Source organism: Hydra vulgaris, chromosome 13 (genome assembly GCF_038396675.1).
Source record: "Hydra vulgaris chromosome 13, alternate assembly HydraT2T_AEP".
In the NCBI taxonomy this organism is placed as follows: domain Eukaryota; kingdom Metazoa; phylum Cnidaria; class Hydrozoa; order Anthoathecata; family Hydridae; genus Hydra; species Hydra vulgaris.
In genome coordinates this window covers 53,585,001-53,608,402 of record NC_088932.1, presented here as the reverse complement: position 1 = coordinate 53,608,402, position 23,402 = coordinate 53,585,001, and the positions used below count along the sequence as shown (strand labels likewise).

At 27.4% G+C, this 23,402-nt stretch overlaps 1 protein-coding gene across 2 annotated transcripts in view; it reads right to left on the bottom strand.

Annotated features, from left to right (window-relative positions):
* Positions 1 to 1,355: 1,355 nt before the first annotated feature.
* LOC101237268 (WD repeat-containing protein 93) overlaps positions 1,356 to 23,402 on the bottom strand; it is a 33,271-nt gene continuing 11,224 nt past the window's right edge. Inside the window, exons 7-14 of one of the 2 annotated variants that reach the window (XM_065816823.1) lie at positions 11,352 to 11,456; positions 11,106 to 11,243; positions 10,358 to 10,502; positions 5,429 to 5,489; positions 4,966 to 5,110; positions 4,745 to 4,767; positions 1,724 to 1,857; positions 1,356 to 1,599 (exon numbers count right to left, since the gene is read on the bottom strand). In XM_065816823.1, coding sequence (XP_065672895.1) covers positions 1,527 to 1,599; positions 1,724 to 1,857; positions 4,745 to 4,767; positions 4,966 to 5,110; positions 5,429 to 5,489; positions 10,358 to 10,502; positions 11,106 to 11,243; positions 11,352 to 11,456 — 824 coding nt within the window. In that variant the 3' untranslated portion in view covers positions 1,356 to 1,526. The remainder of the gene's footprint in view (positions 1,600 to 1,723; positions 1,858 to 4,744; positions 4,768 to 4,965; positions 5,111 to 5,428; positions 5,490 to 10,357; positions 10,503 to 11,105; positions 11,244 to 11,351; positions 11,457 to 23,402) is intronic. The other variant, XM_065816824.1, reaches the window with a different exon arrangement.

The following is a 23,402-nucleotide window of genomic DNA, read 5'->3' as shown; positions in this document are numbered from 1 at the left end:
TAAGCTTGAGCTTCTTTCCCGTTGTCGTAAAGTTAAATCTCTTTCTTTTTTCTACAAATACTATTATGGTCGCTGCTCAAAGGAGCTATTATCTCTAGTTCAATCAACTAAAACTCATTCTCGCTTGACTCGTCGGTCATCAAAGTCTCATTCTTTTACTCTATTTGTCCCTGCATACTCCAAAAACTTCGATTTATTTTTAAGAGGGGTGAAAGGGACGAGAGGAGTGAATTATCCTGAACATATTCAAACACAGTAGTAAGAGCATTACGTCAATTATGTTTTGTAGTTCACCCTCTGGTCAAATGGTCCCTGTTTATGTTGTTTATAAACTTTTAAAGGAAAACATGCACCGAAAGTGGACCACTTAAAACACGATATAATCGTAGTATGTTTAAATGATTTAATTCTTTTTTGACTAATTTGAGACTTGGTTTGTCAGATTTGAAAAAGAATTTTCAGGAACTAAATTTCTTATTGGAGATAATCTAAACAGTCTGAGGCCGTATTCTCATCTCTCCGTTAAGCTTAACGGAGCGTTAGTCAAAAATTTCTTTTAAATTAAATTAATAAAAAATTTATTTAAGATTATAATTTTTTAAACATAAATGTTTTATTTTGGTATAAGTTTTATTTTAACGAATTTATATAAATTTTCGTCATTTCTTTACTTAGAAATATTGTAATGAAATTTCAGACAAAAGCTCCGTTAGGCTTAACGGAGAGATGAGAATACGGCCCCTGAACGCTTGGCAACATGATCTTTCTGCATATCAGATTTTTGTTGCGATGGAAACTGATTACCTGAAATTTCCATCTAAATTAAATTTTTTTCGCAAATACATCATTGAAATAAAGTTTTAAGTGAAGCATAGACAAACTTATTTTTACTTTGTAGGATCTAGTTTCATTTCAAAACAACATTTAGTAACTAAATCACACAAAGGCAAACAAATATTAACTGAAAATGCTAGTACTAACATATTCATATCTCTAACCCTTATCTAGATTGGTAGTCTTGTAACTAGATTGATAGTCTTGTAAGTTGTGTCCTACTTGTACTAATTGAATTAAAAACGTTCTTAAAAGTTTTAAAAACAATTACTTTCTTTAAACCTTCTTAGGGTTTCAATGCATTTCAGATATTCAATTGGGGAACGGAGTGTCATTTCGTATAAAAATGTTAAGCCTTGATCATCAAATTGATGAGTAAAATGAATTTCTTTTTTTTAATGAAATCTTTTCCGTTTCTTTGTAGGTGAATTCCTATTTTAGTAGGAGTGCAACGCTTGGTAAATCGGTTTAAGTGAATGTATCGATGTTTGAGTGTATTTTTAAGAACGAGATAATAAATATGAAAATTACGTTATTTACGTTAATTTCGTATAATAATCACAATAAATTATTTTTATTATTAACATATATAGAGTTTGAACATTTTTTATAAATTATTTTTGTATAAAATGAAACACTTTATAAACAGTCTTTATAAATACCATCACTTCAATCGTTTCGTAATACTGTAATTACACGACACGACCATGTTGAGAATCAATTAAGTTATTTAGATGAAAAAACAAACTCCCTTCATAAGGAATTCTAAAATTGAATTTTTATTCCACTTATTATTTGAATTATCTTAGATAATTGTTCATAATTGAGAATGATCAGTGTTTAAAAAAATAAAATCATGTTAACAAGAAAAGTTAAAATGCAAACTAACATATTTTGCAGAAATTTATTAACATCTTTTTCTGAAGAACTTGTCTCCAAACTGGTTGATGTATTAGAAAGTTCAAAATATTCTTTTAATATTGTATTATCTTTTGGATGAAACAAAAAAATTCGTGCGGAATTCTAAAAAAAAATTGTAAACTTTATAAATAAAATATAGGGGAGAGTGCTATTAAATAGACATTGTACTGAAGTGCTACTAAATGGACCTAGTACTGAATGGGTCATTTGAAAAATAAGAACTTAACAAGCGGTTAATGGCATTTTTTTCATTGAATATAATTTTTGTATACTTAAAGTCTCTTTAGTATTTTAGGGTTAACTTTATTCGTAATAATGCATTAATATTTGAATTTTTTGTTTTTTTCAAGACAAAAGTAATTTTTTATCTTTTTTCAATTTATTTCAATTTACAATATATTTTTAAGTTAATTATGATTAATAATGTTATAGATATATACTTTTTACTTCGTATAACAATAGTATGAAAATTATATATTGATTGCAGTAATTATATGGGTAACATGCATCTTTTGATTAATGGATGAACCACCATTTGTTGTACTAAGTGGACCTGTATATTTTTATACATAAATTTTTATTGCGCTTCAGTATGTTACTTGTTAAAATAAAACACACAAGTTTTTTGTTTCTAAACTAAAGATCGAAATGTGACTTATGAAATAAACCAAAATAACTAATAAACTATCGAAGACTTAAGCACACTGTTTATTTACATACTTAGGTAATATTTTTTATTTTATAGTTTATTTCATATTTCAATAACTTGATATATTGTAATACTACTACGATTTATTAAATAATTGAAGTTGTTATTACTAAAAATAAAATATCTAGATATAACATTTATAATATATAATAGAATGTTATTTGTACGTTGTTGAAGATGTTTTGTTGATTATGATTTAATTAATTTTCAATTAAATTAATCATAATCGTTTCTTCTCCTTTATGTTTCTTAATGTTGGATGTTGAAGCAAAGTTAATTAGAAGACTTAAGTGTCAAACTATTAAAAACTTAAAAAAACATTGAGAAACCTAACCATTACAAGTGTACTCAGACTAAAAACAAATTTAGGTTTTTTGTCATAAAAAAGTTATATTAAATGATCAGTAGTTTCTACGATAAGGGGATTTTTGTCATAAAAAAGTTATATTAAATGATCAGTAGTTTCTACGATAAGGGGTCGTCCATAAAGTACGTAGACTTTTATTTTGACCCTCCCCCTCCCTCGTATTTTGTTATACGCTTTTTTGAGTACCCTCCACCTCCCTAAATGTACCTACGCTTTTAACCTACCTACCCAATATTTTATACATTTTTTTAATTTAGTGTCTCTTTATTTTTATAATTGACCCACTGCCCTTACAACTCATACACGCTATTTGCAGACCCTCTTCCCCTCCGAGCGTACATACTTTATGGATTAAGGGTAAGTATTAAGTTTTTACATTTCCTAATGTATTTTATTACTCTTATTGTACTTTTTACTAATTTATCTACATGCACTTGTATTTAGTATGAATATCTACATGTACATGTATTTAGTATGAATATCTACATGTACATGTATTTAGTATGAATATCTACATGTACATGTATTAAGTACGAATATCTACATGTACATGTATAAAGTATGAATATCTACATGTACATGTATTTAGTACGAATATCTACATGCACATGTATTAAGTATGAATATCTACATGCACATGTATTAAGTATGAATATCTACATGCACATGTATTAAGTTTGAATATCTACATGCACATGTATTAAGTATAAATATCTACATGCCCATGTATTAAGTATGAATATCTACATGCACATGTATCAAGTATGAATATTTATTGGTTAGGGTTAAATAAAAACTAAATAGCAAAATGGTTAAATAAAGTTTTTGTTTTGTTTGTTAAGGTCTGGTTTTCGGACGAATCGCCGATCGAAATCATGCTGGAAAGAGTGCCCTTTGTTCGTAGACGTTGCACTGAACGAGATTTACCGACCTGTACAGTTTCAAAAGTGAAATATGCTGACAAAGTTATGGTGTGGAGTTGCATATCCGTGTTCGGTACAGGACGGCTTCATATTGTCGAAGGTACTACGAGGCAAAATCAATACAGAAACATCATCCATGATCGACTTTATCCACAAATGAGAGAATGGTTTGGACAAGGGAGAGGAATATTTATGCAGGATGGTACTCCATGCCATACTGCAAAATCAGTGATGGCGTTTCTTCATGCTCTTGGCATAGTTGTTTTGGACTGGTCGGGGAACAGTCTCGACCTCAACCCAATAGAGGGATTGTGGAACGAACTAAAGCGTGAAGTTTTAAAGATGCCAAATTATGTAAAAATTTCAAAAAAAAAAGATAATTTCATACTACAATTATTATTTTAGAATTGCACAAAAACTATGGTTTTTTAACTAGAAATAAAAAAAGTACATTTTTACAAGTTTTTAATAAAAATAAAAATTTTTTAATTTATTTTTTATAAAACAATTATTATTTTTGAAATTTATATATTATTTTGCTTCTTTTGAGTACCAGGTTGACCTATTTTTATCGAAATTTTTTTTTTTAATTTTAGGATCCCATTGAAAAGTAAACTTAATTGAGCTGTTACTAAATATTGGAACATGCTTTGAAACTTTAACTTAACTATTAAAAATTTTTTTTTTTGAACTGGTCTAATGTACATGTAGTTATATACCCTACATACTTTTGTGCAAGTATTGCTGTTATTTTGCAATAAATTTACTATTCAAAACGTAATTTTGTTCAAAAATTAAAAGTTTCTAATTCATTGTCCAGCACTGTATATATATATATATATATATATATATATATATATATATATATATATATATATATATATATATATATATATATATATATATATAAACATATGCGCATACTGAGTTTCACCGGTTATAAGTGTGTTACACTATACTGATGCAATTATGTTAAATATGTATACTTACATTTTTATCCAAACTTTTTTCTCCTAAAATAATTAATAATTAACTTTATATAAACAATTCTCATTACAAAAAACAATAATATAATTAAAATAATATTAATAATAATAATAAAAAATTCTCAATTGAACAAAAATATAAGCTTATTTAAAATTTTCTTAAAAATTAAATTTAGTTTAAAATTACTAAATAACTATAAAAAAAAAAAAAAAACTAAAACTAACTTGTAACAGTAATAATATGATCCCTAGAAAAAGCCACAAGATTATCAATTGACTGCTTTTTATTGTAAAACTCCAATCGGCATACTATAGAAGCAGTCATTAAATCATGTAAGATCACTTCACTAGAAGCCCAAGTTACAGCTAGCTGAGGTAAAAACAACAGCTTAAAAAATTTTTTTTTTTTAAATTATACACCTCCCCAAGGCCGAGAGGGCCACAACAGTGGAGGAGGCTACTTTTTGTGGTAACAACCTTCTCCCAACTCTATAACTCCGAAAAACAAACCTCGACGAACAAGGCCACTGTGCAGAGAAAAAAGTTGAGTGTGGTACTACCAGGAACGTGGTGGGGATCGAACTAAGAACTTCTCGCTTATCAGATGAGCGCTTTACCACTACACCATTACTGCATATAATAACAAAATATAAATATGTTTTTTTTAAAAAGCTAAAAGAACATTTACCAGACTTTTTGGTCCTGTTATAATACTTCCATTGAAATCTTGTTCTGCAAACTCACTGCTTCTAAAAAGTTATAAAACTAATAAACTTTAGTCTTTAAATTTAAATTTCTAATTCAGCTAATTCTCTTTAATAATGTAGCTTTATATATTTTACTTACACAATTTAAAATTTTAAATCAAATTTATTGGAAGCAGAATCTGACATAAAATTAGACCATGACTATCACCATGACTGTCACCATGAAAATCAGACCACAATCAGTGTTAAAACGTGATGAGAAAAAGTAAAGTAGAAAAAAATTTAAAAACTAATTTTTTTTATGCACTTTTTTCAATGCTTGAAAAACATGATTAAATAAATTTAAATTATTTTGAAATTTTTTTCAAACATAATTTCAGCTTGTATAATTAAGTTAACATTAAAATAAATGCTTTTAAAGGTTTTTTTATTGTATTATATTTAATTTTAAAAAAAAAAGCTAAATTTTTATTTAATAATTATGCCATTTAATTATATAATTAGTAACTATGAATATAATTAGTAACGATGAATATAATTAGCAACTATGAACATAAATAGCAACTATGAATATAAGTAGCAACTATAAATATAACTAGCAACTGTAAATAAAATTAGCAACTATGAATATAATTAGTAACTATGAATATAATTAGTAACTTGAAACAAAACAAAAAAAAACAAGTTGTTCGTATATTTAAGTACTTTCTAAAAGTTACATCACCAGTTATAGACATTTAAAGAAATCTTCTAGATTTTTGTTAGTAGTCTGCAAATCCTTTATCTTTAGGATGGCAAAGTCCTTATATCTTAGTTGGCTACTCTTGACAATAACATGTTTAATCGGGTTTACCAAAAACATGCCTTTTTATTTATAGTCTCCTGAGGCTAAAAATAATCGAAAAAATTTCATGGTCAAAAATTGTATAAAATTTGAAAAAACTTAATTTTTGAAAATAAATTTCCTTTGCATCAATATTTGATTAATTCGAATGGATAAATTTTTCCCATTTTATATTATGTTTTTTAGAACCTAGAACCTAGGAATTTTCGATAAATCTATTAAAAATTCCTAGGTTCTATGTTGTATAATTTTATTTTTAGTGTAATACATGCCGATTTTTTTTATAAGCAGAAGAGATATGAAATTTATGAAACAGGTTTGGGTATGGATATGAAAAATTTTTTAAGAGGTTCAAAAAATTCCTCAAACTTGCAAAAACATTCTGTATGCTTTCTTGTAATTCATGTAAGCAAGAAAAAAAAAATTTTCTTTTGTACTTATACATACATATTTTTGTTTTGCAGCACAATACTTTGACTAAATGGTTTTCATGTATAAAATAAGCACCCTCAAGTATTGTATTAATAGATTTGTGCTCATAAACTAAAAAAACGTTTTTAAGCTTTTCTTATATACTTAATAAAAATTTACAATGGTTTATAGCATATGCTCCATACGTACTGAACATGAACACAACTGAGATGGTAGCCAAAGAAATTAATAAGGAAAAGAAGATGCTAAAAATCTCAGAATTCTTTATTTCTATATGCTATGGGCCCTGATTAAATTCCTATAAAATGGACAAGTCAACTTCAAAGGACTTGGCTGCTTTTAAATCATTGTTTAAAATTCACTGCAGCTCATAGAGTAAAAAACTAATAAAGAGGAACATCAATAGTTAATGGATTTTAAATGTTATTGCAAATGTTTCAAAATGTTGTATAACATTTATGAATTAAAATACATAAATGCTTTTAACTATGCTTAGGTTTTTGTTTATTATAATTGAACATTTAAACATAGTTTAAATACTTTAAACATAGTTTAAATACTTAAAACTATGTTTAAAGTATTTCACTTAAGTTTTATCTTTAAATATTTTTATAGTGAACATAGATGATAATTATTATATCTTTTATCCACTATAAGACAAACCTTGCAAAAGTTGTTTTACAATATTTTGAGTATTCAACAATATTGTTTTGTTTATGCACTTGCATTTACAAGATGGCAAGAGATTTTTTTAAAACCCTTTCTCAACCATCTCAACACAAGCCACAACAAAGATTGCTCATAGGAGAAACAAATTAGGAGCAGTATCACCGTGTAACACAAATCAAACAAATGCAACTACAACATTACAGCATAAATGACCATGTGATTCAAGATATAAACATCAATACAACAAATAAGGAAAAACAAAATCCTCTTAACTTATTTTTTTCCCCTTAAAAAAGCAAAAACAAACAACAAAAAAACTGACAATGTTATTTTCTGCATTCAAATAATTGTTAAAAATTTAACTATAGACAAAGCTAAAAAAAAACTTTCTTTATAACACTAAGCTTACACATGTTGTACATTTTTTTTATAAAACTAAACTTACACATGTTGTACATTTTTTTTATAAAACTAAACTTACACATGTTGTACATTTTTAACAAAATTATTTTGTTAACTATTGTGCTATGTAATTTTGTTTTAAATTGTTTTCAGAATAGCTAGGCCATTGTTGAAGAAATTATTCTTTTTCCTTCACCTGCTTTGATAATTTTAATTTTTAATTAACTTTTATTTTATTGTATATGGACTTAAATTTTAACTTTTATGGACTTTTTAATTTAAAATTTTATGGACTTAAATTTTACCCTACTTTGTGACCTCAAAAGGTTTTCTTCTAAACTTACTTTTTTTATTCATACTTTCTCATACTCTGATACTTAGCCATGTGAGTTTTCTGTATATGTCTGTGTCTATATATATATATATATATATATATATATATATATATATATATATATATATATATATATATAAACACACACACACACACACACACACACACACACACACACACACACACACACACACACACACACACACACACACATATATACATATATATATATATATATATGTATATATATATATATATATATATACATATATATATATATATATATATATATATATATATATATATATATATATATATATATACAGTTTGCGCCAAACACACTACAAATATAATATATTTTATTCATTTCATACTGTTTTAAACATTAAAATATCTAAAATTTGTCATAATCAAAGAGGTAATAAGAAACATTGTTTTCGGTGCCAAATTGTTTTCCGCATCAAAATATGGTAGACCATATGATATTTTCTGGTGACAAACAAATAGCACACATCAGTCATTTAATGTTTGGCTGCAACAGACAAATTGCTAATGCCAGGTAAGTGATACATATATTAACATAGACCAAAGGGCCATCATATGTGAACTAATCATGTGTTACAGAAGACTACTATGGGATGTGGAACTAAGTTAAATGCTGAAGAAGTCGCTTTGATCAAGACATTTAAGGCTACCAATGTATCAATGTCTGAGGTATCAAAACATATACAGCAAAGTCAGAAGGTGATTGAGAAGATTTTGAAGGATCCTGATACATACTTGAAAACAAATTCCAACCAAAATGCTTCGAAATTAATCAAGCGTAACAAACGTCACATACTACTAATAGCTTCAAACACCGGTTGTAGTGCCCAATTGATACACGTCTAGCTGGTTATTGATGTATGATTGCATATGATACACAGAACGTTACATGAAGCCAAACATCTGAGATATGCGAAGGGTATGTCAACACTGGCAATGCAGAAACATTGTATGGCGTATGCAAACAAACATTTGTTTTGTCCACCTGATTTGGGGCTCAATTATTTGGTCGGATGAGAAGAAACTTAATCTTGATGGTCCAGACAGATATCAATATTATTGGCATGACTTACAAAAAGAGCTCGAGACTCTCTTGTCTAGACAAAATGGTGGAGGTGGTGTCATGATTTAAAGATTTTCCAAGGCTGGATTATCTGAATTAAAGATCTTAGAAGGAAAACAAACAGCTGAAGACTATATTATTACACTCTCTGATTACTTATGATGAAATTTGTAACTGAAACATGACATATAGTTGTTTGATCATCCAGCGCTGTCACCAGACTTGAATATAATTGAAAACATTTGGGGTTACTTGTCTCGTCACGCATATGCAAACGGAAAACAATACAGTAAACTGGAACTGAAACAATACAGTAAACATGGAACTGAAAATGGCCATCCAGATGGGATGGAAAAAAATCCCCCAATCTTTGCTTGAAATGCTCATTTCCTCCATGCCTAAGCGTTGCATTAAGGTATTATGAAGAAAGATAAAAAGATTGACTATTAGGTGCATTTCTACGTCTTAGTAATCTCTAAAACCTGCTCAAATGGTGTGTGTGCTATTAATTTGGCACATAATATATTTTTCATTTTACTCATTTTTTACATGTTTTAAACAAAAATAAAAGACAATATTATCCATTTTATTGTATTAATTATTGTGTTAAACTTAATACATTCATACACCTATTTTTATTACTAAATTATTGTATGTGCTTTTTGTTTGGCCCGGACTATATATCAATATATATATATATCAATATATATATATATCAATATATATATATATCAATATATATATATATCAATATATATATATATATATATATATATATATATATATATATATATATATATATATATATATATATATATATATATCAATATATATATATATATATTTATATATATATATATATATCAATATATATATATATATATATATAGACATAAATAAATATTTTTGAAGTGGATTGGTAATGAAGTTGATTGAAATAAAATTGTTCAAATCATTTCTTTTTAATGATGGCAACTAATTCAAGATTCTAGTCGATTAACTTAAATTCAACATTAGTTTTAACCTGGATTTTCAAGAAACAGTTCCCCCTTTTACTTAGTATTAAAAAATGCAACCTGAAAACTCTGATAAAAGTGATTAAAAAAACAAAAAACTTTTACCTATCCTCAACACAGACAGGATTAAGTTTATAATCATTAATTTGCCATATTTGGTTATTTTTTAAAATATAATATAACTGATTATGTAAAGTAAACATCATTTTCGAAACAGAGTGATGTACCGATAAAAATCTGATCAGTTCTCCTAAAATAATGAAATGTAATGATATAAAATGATGAAAACATATTTTGATAAAAATAGATAAAATAGACTATAAATAAATAAAAAAAGTATAACTCATGTATATTTTATAAACATTCTTAAATACTTTTAAACAAAAAACAAAAACAAAAAAAAATTACATAAAACATTGCATTTTAATTATTAAATACATAAAAGCTGTTTTTTTGATGCCTTTAATTCTTTGTTTTCTTAAAAAAACAAACAGACATGACTATAGTAGATGCTGCAAAGATAGTGTGACCTGCTGGAGAATATACACTAGCTGCAAAGATAGTGTGAACTTTCTGGAAAATTTTTACTAGCTGCAAAGATAGTGTGGCCTATCTGGAGAATATATACTAGCTGTAAGGATAGTGTGACCTGTCCGGATAATATATTAGATAACATTTTGATAATAAGTTGCTGTAATTTAAATAGAAACTTTAAATTCAACATACTATATGACTACATTATAAATTTTCTAATTATTTCCAATATATTTTCCACTTATTGTAAATTTTTTATTATTCTGCTTAAATCTATTGTAAAAATTAATGTATAAAAAAATGAATAAATATTATCAACCTTTATAGCGATTCCATATACATATTGTTTTGTTCATGAGTCCAATAGCAATGAGATCAGTTTGTGCATTGACTGAAGTAACTAAAATGTTGTCTCCTTGAGGAAGTGAAAATACAGGATCTGTTTCTGTGTTCAGGGCTGTAAAAGCACAATTTAATATCACACAAAAATGAAATAAAAAAAAAGAGAAACAAAATGCAGAAATTAAAAAGCAAAACAAAACAATATATAAATACTTTTCCTCACTATTTTTTTTAAGATCATAAAAAAGGAGTAAATTACTATTCTTCCACCATACCAATATAGAATCACAATCTAAAAAATGTAACCATACCAATATAGAATCACAATCTAAAAAATGTAACCATACCAATATAGAATCACAATCTAAAAAACGTAATAAAAAATAATATTGAGCCACAAAATATTGAAGAATATAGAGCACTGAACTCTTACAGATTAAGCTCTGGAAGCTGTTTTAAAAAGATATTCATTTACTACTGTATATTAGGACTACATAACACAAATAAAAAGTACACAATACAGCACTCATGGTACACAAAAAAAAGGCACACAAAACAGCACATGTTTTTTAAAATGTTTTTACAACTCTTTTCCAGACCTCAACTCTCTGTCCCAACCCTCATAATATGAAACTATACAAAAAAAGCTGCTACACAAATAAACAAGCTAAGTAAAAATAAGTGAGGTTTAAACTCTGTTTTTCTATACAAAGCAAGCTCCTCCCTACAGCACCACTACAGCATTTTCTAAATTAGTTTTATGTGGGGATGGCCAAAAATTGGTAACTGGCTATAAAAGTAGCATTACTTCTTGCGTACGGTAAACATAATTATTGTGCTTCATAATTGTTCCATTATTGGTCTACTATCAAGTAGAGTGTACATGGAATTTTTTAATCATATAACTATTATAAGACCGTGGATAAAAAATAAAAACACTCAAAGTATTGGAAACACTCGAATATTCGAAGTATTGGAAACACTCGAATACTCGAAGTATTGGAAACACTCGAATACTCGAAGCATTGGAAACACTCGAATACTCGAAGCATTGGAAACACTCGAATACTCAAAGCATTGGAAACACTCAAATACTCGAAGCATTGGAAACACTCGAATACTCGAAGCATTGGAAACACTCGAATACTTGAAGCATTGGAAACACTCGAATACTCGAAGTATTGGAAACACTCGAATACTCGAAGCATTGGAAACACTCGAATACTCGAAGCATTGGAAACACTCAAATACTCGAAGCATTGGAAACACTCGAATACTCGAAACATTGGAAACTCTCGAATACTCGAAGTATTGAAAATAAACAAATTTACTTAATAATTTACTTATTGTAAAGTATCAAAATATAAATCAATGTTTTTACAACCTCAAAATCAATGATCTGATTGACTAAATTAAATAATTTGACTACAATCAAACAAGTCAACTAAAATCAACTAATACATTTTTGAAATCGAAAAAGTCTAAATATTTTAATAAAAATTTTTATTATAATCATATACTTTAATGTTGCTAGATAAGTTAGTTTGCTATGCTATTACTATTTATTTCAAATATGAAACAAATAGAACTTTAACAGATTGAAAAAAACAAATTGTTATGAAACACTGTTATAAAAATATATGCTGCTGCTATAACAACATGCTGTTGTTATAACAAGATCATGTTTTTTTTTTGTTTTGATTTGAACTCATCTTTTATATTAGATGAATTAAAAGCGAATAAACTAACAAAATAAAATGGAAATTACAATAATAAAGTAAAGAAAAAAAACATTGTGTTAAACTGATGTCTCAGTTTAACACAATGTTTTTAATGTCTAAACAGATTAGCTAAACATTGTGTTGAACTGATGTCTCAGTTTAACACAATGTTTAGCTAATCTGTTTCAAGTCTGGCTAATCAGTATTGATTTTGGCAGCATTAAAAAATAATACTTACAAAAGTGCTGATAAAGCAGTTATACAAAAAAGCCTTTATGCTTTTTTATCTTTTATAAAACAGGAAATTAGCATCAATTAATAAAACCTTTGCCAATTTTTCAATAAAATGCAAAGAGGGGGAAGGGAGGGGGAAGAAAGGGGGGAGACATAACTTTTCCAATACTTTTACATTCATATTTAATCAATTGACAAAAAAAAAAAAATTGATGATTTTGTCATTTAACAATAACAATAACAAATCTTCTGATGACACTGTTTCAATGCATAACAATATTTATCTTTATTCTAATTGACTTCTTTGACTAGATAGTGACTAGTCTTGACTAGACAACTGACTCTTGTCTAAACAACTGATGACTCTTGTCTAGACAACTGAAGACTTGTTGGTGTGAACTGCAATTTATGGCTCAATTGAACAACTAAAAACTGAACTTTTTTAATACAAGTAATTTCAGCTGTTTTGTTTGATATAAATTTAAAAGTACAAAATCTAAATATGTAGCCGCATATTTTTCAATTTTGAGAAAATCTTTACATCTTCGATTAAAATTATCTTTAAATTTGATTGGATTCTTAATTGTAAAGTTATTTGATTCTCTTTTAAAGTTAACAAAATAATTAGCTAATTGATAAATGGCTAGTAATTTAATTGAACAAATTGATCTCAAAAAATTTCAAAATTTTTGTATAGCTATGCATTAGCTAAAAAATAAGTTAATTAGCTTGTCAATGATTTCCAGTTCTCAGCTGAGCAGAAAGCTTATTACTATGTTTAAATAAGTTGATAACTCATTCTCTATTATAAATACAATATGAAGACAATAATTCATAATTTGATAATTCATAAGTTGATAACTTATTCTTCATTAACAATAAAATTTAATGTATGAAAAAAACAAAAAAACAAACAAGATATTTAGAATTTATTCATTAGATCTTCTGGAACATGTTTAATATTCACAACAATATCACTACTCGTTAAAAGTGCTTTATCATTTATTTTTCATTCATTTAGAATTAATTTGATTTGCCACTTTAAATATAGGCTAGAATGAACTTTTGGGCTATGTTTTAGTACAATGAGAATCAATTTCAAACAAAAATTTTATTCTACAAAATGTAAAATATCACCTGCGTTAGATGCAAGGTTTGTGATATCCATCTATGTTGTTAGAAGCAAAATTTTATACGAATACTTTTGTCTAGCTAGCAATTTGTACTTGTTATCAAACAAAGCTGCCATTTTATTAAAATGCTTATTTTCAGCAATCAACAGTGGTCAGACCTGTTTAAAAAACAAATTTGCACACAAATTTCTCTAAGCCTCTATATTTCTGCGGACTTGAACAAGAATTTCCAAACGCAGCTTTGATAGATACATAACCAGTTGTTGTATTTGGAAATTTAGATTCTTTAATGTTAATATGATGGTTACTATACAAACGATTGAACATTGATTTTTATTTAATTTTAGCTCTTTGTTGCAAATTTTGTTTGTTAATGTATCTTTATATTTTCATGTGGCTAATGTAAAATCAATATTTTTTATAAAATAAATCCGAACTTTATATTTATGAAATTTTCTATTCAACATTTTTTTTACCATAAGAAAGAATAAAAATAAAAAAAATTTATTTTTAATAAAAAAACAATGAAAATAAATTTTCATTGTTCTCTCTCTTAAGTTCAGTCACACAGCTTTCAAGTGAGATCACACAAGAATTTCTTCCTACGGAAATAATGTTGGAGGAGATTTATTTGTGTACTAATCATTAATATTTATAGTTTAAGGGGAATTATATTGATCATTAATGTGTAAAAGGAGTTAAACAAAATGTTAATAATGTCCATTGCATAATATATTGAAATTAGTTTAATATACTTTTAGAATTACAATTGAATTTAAACAGAAAGAATTTTAAAAATTTTAAAATTTTCTTTATATCATTTTTCATAATAATTTAAGCAAAAAATTTAAAAAATCAGAAAACTTAACAAAAACATTAGCAAAAGAGTTAGGTTTATGTGATACAGCAAATTCAATGTTCAAATACTTTGGATGAATTATAAAAACAGCTATAAATTATATTTTTACACATGACTCAAACTTTATAAATAGTTTATAAGAGAAACTATTTATAAAGATACCTTTGTACTAATTGGCATCAGAATTGAAGATAATTTAAAAAACTATATATTATCTAAAAAATTATATATTACATAATTAATTTAATAAATTAAATATTTAATCTCTTTATTGTTTTAGTGAGATCATAATATGGTTCAGATCATGGTCATACTCAAACCTCATTCTACTTTTTCATCTGATTTACCCATATTTCTTATGTCTACCTTCAAGTTGACTGATACTCTTTTCATAACTTTCATTTCGTTGGTTTTTTAATTGATGCCTTTCATCTCTCAGTTTAAAATTGCGCCTCCTATGAAATCTCTTGGGGTTAAGAAAGTAATAACTTTATTACTCCCATAATTGACACACATTGAGTATTTTTATACTGCAAACATAATGATACTGTGGATTTTTTATTTGGTTGATAGTGACACCTGAAATGCCTGGCAACGGTTTATTTTGCATAGTTACTAGATTAAGTAACTTTTCTTATGGCATCAATGTTATAACTAGACTAATACTATATGTAGCTATAGAAAAAAAGTTTTTATCTAAACTTATATTCTTACAATTGTTACCTACTTTGTTAATTTTTTAATTGCTAATTAATAATTAACTAAAATCTACTTATTTGTTAGCTGCTTTTAGTTCTTACATGCTTAAAATTGTTACCTGCTTTGAACTTTTCAATGGATTAATTCAGAAACGAGATAAAAAATGAGATAAAAGTATTTAATATGCCCATATATACACTTAAATAAATTTTTATTGTTATTTGTTCATATTTATGTATTTAAAATTATTACTTTAAACAAAATGACACATTTGTACAATGATGTCTTAAAAGTAAGAACCTGTTATTGCAATAAAGTTGATTTTACAAAAAAGTGGAGTTATTGTTTACAAATTACGTTGATTTATAATGTACAGATACAATCAAGGTGTCATAAAGAGTGTCCCCAAGAGTGTCATAGCTATCATATCATACCTCAAATCATCTCAAAAAAACCTTCCAGCATTTAGGTTTATCTAGTAAACTGCAGCTGCAACTTTTTTGAGCTTTTTGAGGGACATTTTGAAAACTCTTAACACATAATATAAGCCGCAACGCAATAACACCCAGCATCATGCTCATCATGACACTCGACTTAAGGATATAGAAAGGTGACATTAAGTCTTTGCATCTGCTAGTGTACCTAGCACCAACATATAGTTGATACTGATAAATTTTAACCTACTTGCTAGGCAAGCTATTCACAACACACATAGTGATTTCTTTAACATATTTAAAGGGGTGACCTCATTTGAAAATTAATTTTTTTGATTGTTTGTAAATTGTTGTCTCTTTATTGTCTTCTAATAAAATTTTACTTTTGTCAAGGTAGTCAAGCCGAGAGCTTTTTAGACAATTATCATAGTTGACTTTCTTCAGTGATGTATTAATCAAATTGCATAATGTTGAACTCTTTCCAGTAAATCAATTTCAAATTGGTGACAAAACTGGTACCACAAGCTTTAACAGTGGTCGTACAAAGGAAACATTAAGTAATCTCAGGAGCCTAATACCTAAACAAAGAAAGCATTTTCAAATCTGAACGAATATTTGATTATCTTTGTCTACGCATTTTATTAATTGTTTTTTCCATATCAGATTGCTTGAGAAGATTACTCCAAAACTTTTAGATCCTGTTACATTTAACTTTTGCTAATTGATACAAGAATTTTTGGCCAAAGTGCATGACCAGTAATTATAAATTAATAAACAAATATAATGCTAAATAAATTAAAAAAATAATTTTTTTAAAAATATAAGTACTTAAAGTTTTAGTTTTGGGCTAGATAATTACACAGGTCAACAGCATTTTTGGGGCCAAAGATATTTCAACAAATTTAGGGTAACTTTGGGGTGCTGATTCTGAATATGTCATCAGTTTTGCCAGATTGGCTCAAGTTTTTGAGACTTTTTGTGAAATGTGTAAAAAAAAGACGTAATTTGCTACACGCGCATTAACTTTATTGATATTGTCATGAATACAATAAGTTTAACAAAGTAAATGTTGATTTTAGTTTATTTTAACTAGTTTTAGAAAGTAATCTTCAAAAATGAACAAGACATGAAAGATAGGAGACATTTAATCACTGGAAAAGTGCTTTTTATATGATTTTCTTCTATGTGAGCTATTCGGGCAGTCACGCTGTAGATTCCAGCAGTAATCAGCCATCATATGTCTGTCCCATCTGCCTTGGTACCTTTCCTCCATCACCATAATATCCTGATGAAATCTCTCCCCTTGTTCTTCGCTAAAATCTCCAAGGTTTTTTGGAAATCTGTCCAAGTGACTGTGAAGATAATGCAATTTAATGCTCATGTGTACACCCAGATTTCTAAATCTCAACAGCATGTTTTGTACCAGTTCTTCATAATTGTCTGCCTTTTTATTTCCCAAGAAGTTCTTCACTACCAACACAAAACTACACCATGCAGCAGCTTCAATGTCATTCATTTCCTTAGGAAAATTTGAATCTTTAATGAGTTTCCGAGTTTGAGGACCATCAAAGATTCCTGCCTTCAATTTTTCGCTACTAAGAACAGGGAAAGATCTGCAGATGTACATGAAGCAATTACCATCTTTGTCTAATGCCTTTACGAACTGCTTCATTAATCCTAACTTATGTGAAGTGGTGGTAGAATGATTTTTTCCCTGTCCACCTTTGGTGGACAGGGAAAAATGTTTGGTGCTCCTACTGTCGTTCACTATGTTTAATGCTCCTACTGTCAAGGTGTCCCTTGGAGGCCAATTCAGTTTCTCCCAGTGCTGATGTTTTGCTCTACTATCCCACATGCAGATGAAGCAAGGATACTTTGACATTTTTGTATTGTTCTGCAAGTTTAGTTGAGTGAGCTACTGGAAAAGATGCACACTGATTGCCATTGTTCAACAAAACACATTTCAAACTCCTTTTAGAACTATCTATGAAAAGCCTCCAGTCTTCAGGACGATATACTTGTAAACCCATTTGCAGCATCAGGCCAGGAATATCCTTACAATATACAAGTAGGTCATCTTCGCAGAAAAATTGAAGAAGTGCTTCTTCTCTGGTCCTGTAAGATGTAATTTTAGTTCCAGGCGTCAGACAATTTTTTTCACTTAGCCTCGAAGCTAAAAGTTCAGATGCACTTTTTGAGAGGTTGAGGTCTCTTATTAGATCGTTGAGCTCTCCTTGGGTAAACTGTGTAGGTGTTCTGAAACTTCCTTCATATTCTGGTTCACTTCCAGAACTAATGCTTAGCTCCATACCCTGCATTTCATCATCATCAGGTGGGGAAAGTTAGGATACTCCCATTTTTGTTTCTTATGCTTATTGAATCCTTGCACTTGCACTGCACAGAAATAACATCATCATGATGATTTTTTTGCTCTCTCCACACCATTGGAACACCAAATTTGAAGCTTTTTCTTTGTCCTTTGCTCCATTTTTGAAATAATTTGATACATGCTTTGCACACTATGTGTGGTGCCCAAGACTTGTCTTGGTCCCCAAGCATAACCCCAAAATAGGCCAAATACACTTTTTTTATGAAGTCTGTTATGTTTCTTCTATGTTTTTGCAGTGTATATTCACCACAAATGTAACAGAATGAGTCTGGATCGTTAAGACAACTTCTTCTTGATGAGTTCATGCTTTTCACTGAAAAACAGACAACAACATAAAGTTAGTGCAAAAATCAAGCTATGAACAAACTTTTAGAACACTAATCAACAAAAAACTATATTGAGAACTGCTCAGTTCAAGTACTAATCCCAAGAAAATAATGAGATGATGCGTCACATTTACCAACAAGTGCTATAAATAAGATACCAAAAATATCAAAAACTTGAGCCAATCTGGCAAAACTGATAGCATATTCAGAATCAGCACCCCAAAAATACCCCAATTTCATTAAAATATTTTGGACACCAGTAATTTTTTTTTTTTGTTGACCTGTGTTATCAGACCCAGACCCCTATTTTAATTTAAATATTTATCAGGATATCTGATAATTATCTAAATAAAAATATCAGGTAAAAAACTTTAATAAAAAGGTTTTACTCAAGTATAAAAGGTTTGACTCAATTAAGACTAAAACCTGTAATCTAAAAGCATTGCTGAAAAATATTTTTTCTCTTTTTAAATCAAGATTTAAACTTTTGTTTGGTAACAACATAAAAAGCATACATAGTCAGTTGACTTAAGATCAAAAATAGGTTTAAAATTATATAAAACATAATCAGTTACCTCATCAGAAAATCAACATATAATTAGGAAAATATAAGTGAACAAAGAGAACAGAAAAGAGCATATTCTGACAGGTGTACAAAGAGAGTTATAGACTAGAAATAATGAATCAGGATATTTATTATTTCATTTCAAATATAGTATAATACATTAAATATTATGTATAATATATATTTAAAATTGAATTAATGCTGCAAACTTTTTAAAGTCCTCATATACAAATTAATTCTGTTTAACTTGCACTAACATTCTCTTAAACTCAGCTCCTAACAATGAAGAAACTACAAAGGTAAGAAGTAAATGAAGAAGAAGTAAATGAAGAAAAACAAAAGAAATATTATAAGAAGCTGCTGCAGAAAAGCTAAATAAACATGAGATTTTATATTATAAAAAATAAACATAAAAAATAGATAACATTTATTCTTTAAAATTAATACTTCAAGGATTTAAAAGACTTTCGAAACTTAATGACAAAAAAACGTTTTTACAACTTTTTAAACAACAAATTTCAAACTTAAATATATAAAAATTTTATAAAATAAAAATTTTTAAAGACACAAAACAAAAATAGCAGACTCATCTATTAAAATAAATTTTGTTAAATAAATTTTGTTAAATAAATTTTACAAAAAATCTAAAATCTAAATAATACAAGTATAAATATAATACAATATAAATAAATACAAAAAGTCTAATAGGAAATTTTAAAGGGGAAATTTTAAAAGACTTAAAATAAAAACCTTGCGCTATGAAACAGTAACATATGAATTAAGACCAATCATAATAAAGATTGGTAGTATTGGTACATTTGGTACGATAATAGTGTACATATAGGTGAAAAAAAAAGCATCCAAAAAGCATCATTCCAAAACAAATAAAATAAATATTATTCTTAACACCAGTAAAACAAAAAACGAAAAAAAATTCTTTCATTAAAAAAAAACAGAAACCTAAGTTCTTGAAAGAATTGAAACTGAACTCTTAATCGAAACTATTTGATTAAAAAAAATTATGCAAAATACCACAATAAAAACAATTTCAAACTTAATTAATCTAATATTTATAAAATATAATTATATATACAAAAAAACAAAACAAAAAATTTTGTAAAATGTTACAATAAAATTTAAATTTTATCCTTTATCTGCTCAAAAATAAAATTTCCCATTATTTGATAACCATGTGGAGAATAATGTAAGCCATCATCCCAAAAAAGTTTATTATCCAATAGACTGTCTACAAACTTTCCAAAATCAACAAATATAAAAGATTCATTATTTTTTGATGAAAATTTTGTTAATTCTCTATTGATATTACCACGTATATTATTAAAAATTTCAAACCATTCTCCTCTTGTGACAGGAGGAATGGTCATTATAACACTGAGTACATTATTTTTATGACAAAGTTTGTGCATCTCTATAATTGTTTCAACAGTATCTTTTATTTTTTTTTCTAGTGTATAACTGTATTTTCCTTTTCTAATTATATCCAAGCAATCATTGGTACCACCAAGAATAATGATGATACCATTTTGCATATTAAAATCTTTTAAAATATTTTCAAGTCTTTTCTTCATTGATTGCAGACGTTCGCCACTTATACCAGAATTTATAACTTTAAATTTTTTACCAACAGGCAATCGTTTTTCAAGTTGTATCGTGTATGGATGGAAAGATCTATTAACTAATTTTGACCCTGAACTATCATGTCGAAAAAAACCTTCTGTTAGACTATCTCCTAAAGCTATTATGGTGAAAGGAACTTGTAGTGATGACTTTTTATCTTTCAACATACTAGGTAAGTAGTCACCAGTATAATGACCAGGTAAGTACCAGTAAAACAACCCAGCTATTGTTACAAATACAAAAATCAAATAATATCTCTTATTACAATGAGATGTTGATGAAAAATCAATCATTTTATGTTTTATATTTTATAATCTATAAAGCAAAATAAAAAGTAAATAAAAATAAAAAATAAAAAGTAAAAAATGAAAAAATAGATATATAAAAGTAAAAAAAAAAATTTTTTTTAAATTTTATTATTTATAAAATCACTCAAACAAGACCTAAAAATCTTATCATAGAGCATCGCGAAATAGCCTTTAACCAGGAAGTTCACATCTTCTTCCTAAACAATATTACTTATCAGGCACATTTTAAAACCTGAACAGTGTACATAGGACAAAAAGTCCACTTTTAAAAACGGTTTAAATGTATTAAAGTGTCATTTCCTTTACAAAGTCATTTTTATATAGAATGCAATTGTGATATGGCAAATATTAATATAAAAGCTGATGTTGAAATTCCCGAGAATTAGTGTCAGGTTCTAAACAATTGCAGAAAAATACCTTCACTTTTAATGTCGTAAACTATTTTAATGCAGGTTTTTTTAGATTTTCTGACTATTTAAAACAAAATCATAAGTGTCCAACAAAAACTTGACCAGCCAGAGAACTTGTCATTCAAGATATACATCCTCTCTTTTGTAACAACTGGAATCCCAATATTGAAAATACTGTTTTGGTAAAATGTAGACAAAATAATCAAAAAGAAACAGCGCTCAATCTGTATAACATGTACCCATCAGTTTACCAATAAGTACTGCCAAGCATAACCTACAAGTTCCGAAGTTTTGTAAACCTGAAAATCACAGTTTTATTGATAATCTGGCTTTTACTGTTATTACTAATATAGGAACACAAGATACTGATTAAAAAAATTTATTTTAATGATTGTTCTGTTTCTTAATAATTACATTTTGTATTAAGATTTGACTTAATACAAAATGTAATTATTGAGAAACAGAATAAAATCTATTTATTAGAAATAAATAGATTTTATTCTTTATTAGATAATTTTTCTCTTTTTTTTAAAATAAATAATCTGATATAAATATAGTTATTCTATATGAAAAAATAAAAAAATAAATTGCAGTGTATAAATAGATTTTTAAAGAACGTTTCGAACTTTAAAAATTAATTTAGCAGTAGGCTATAATAGTCGATGTAGCAACACTCCATGCATGTTCTACAGTAAAAAAGCAACACCTCTCGCATGTTTTACCTATTTGATAGTCAATGCAGAAACACTCCTCACATATTTTAAAAATATTATAAAACAATAAAAAAGCAAAAACAAAAACACTATTAATTAAAAAAACTTTCTAGTCATTATTATTGCGGTTTTTAAAAAAACGATAAAACTTGATGTTGACATTATTTTAACTATTTTAACTTTTAAACAACATTAAATTGTCAATTAATTGTTGATGTCACTTGAACATGAAAGATCAATTGAAACAGCAACAAAAAAAACGTTTTATTTAAATTCTGAACAAATTAATTTAAAAACAAAGGACCAAAACAAACATTTTATTTAAATTCTAAACAAAATAATTAAAATGAAAATGAAAATTTTAATTAAATTTTAAATTAGATACTACAGAAAGAAAGAAAAAACAAAAAACGAAAAAACAAATCTTGTGTCAAATTCTTGCTTTATTTATCTCCAGGGATTCTCTAACTTTTCTTATCCTGTATTCTGGAATGACTGCCAAGGTTTTAGGATTCAGCCAATCAAAAATACCAGGCATGTTCTAGAATGTTCAGTGGCTCCTGAACTCAACCATTTTTGATTTTTACAGGCTTTTTGGTGTTCCGTACTTCTTGAAATGATTTTCTTTTTGGTCTCACCAATATATATACTTCTGCATGAGCATTTAAGCTCGTAAACAGCCGGGTTCGAGCTCGGTGGTAGTTATTTTTTGTTGTTGCATAGTATGTTATTTAAATTGGGAGGTGAAGTAAATATAACTCTGATGTTTTGTTTTCTAAGTTCTCTTTGGAGTTTAGGGCCAATAATAGGTAGTTTAACAAACTGCTTATTTAATTGTTTAGATG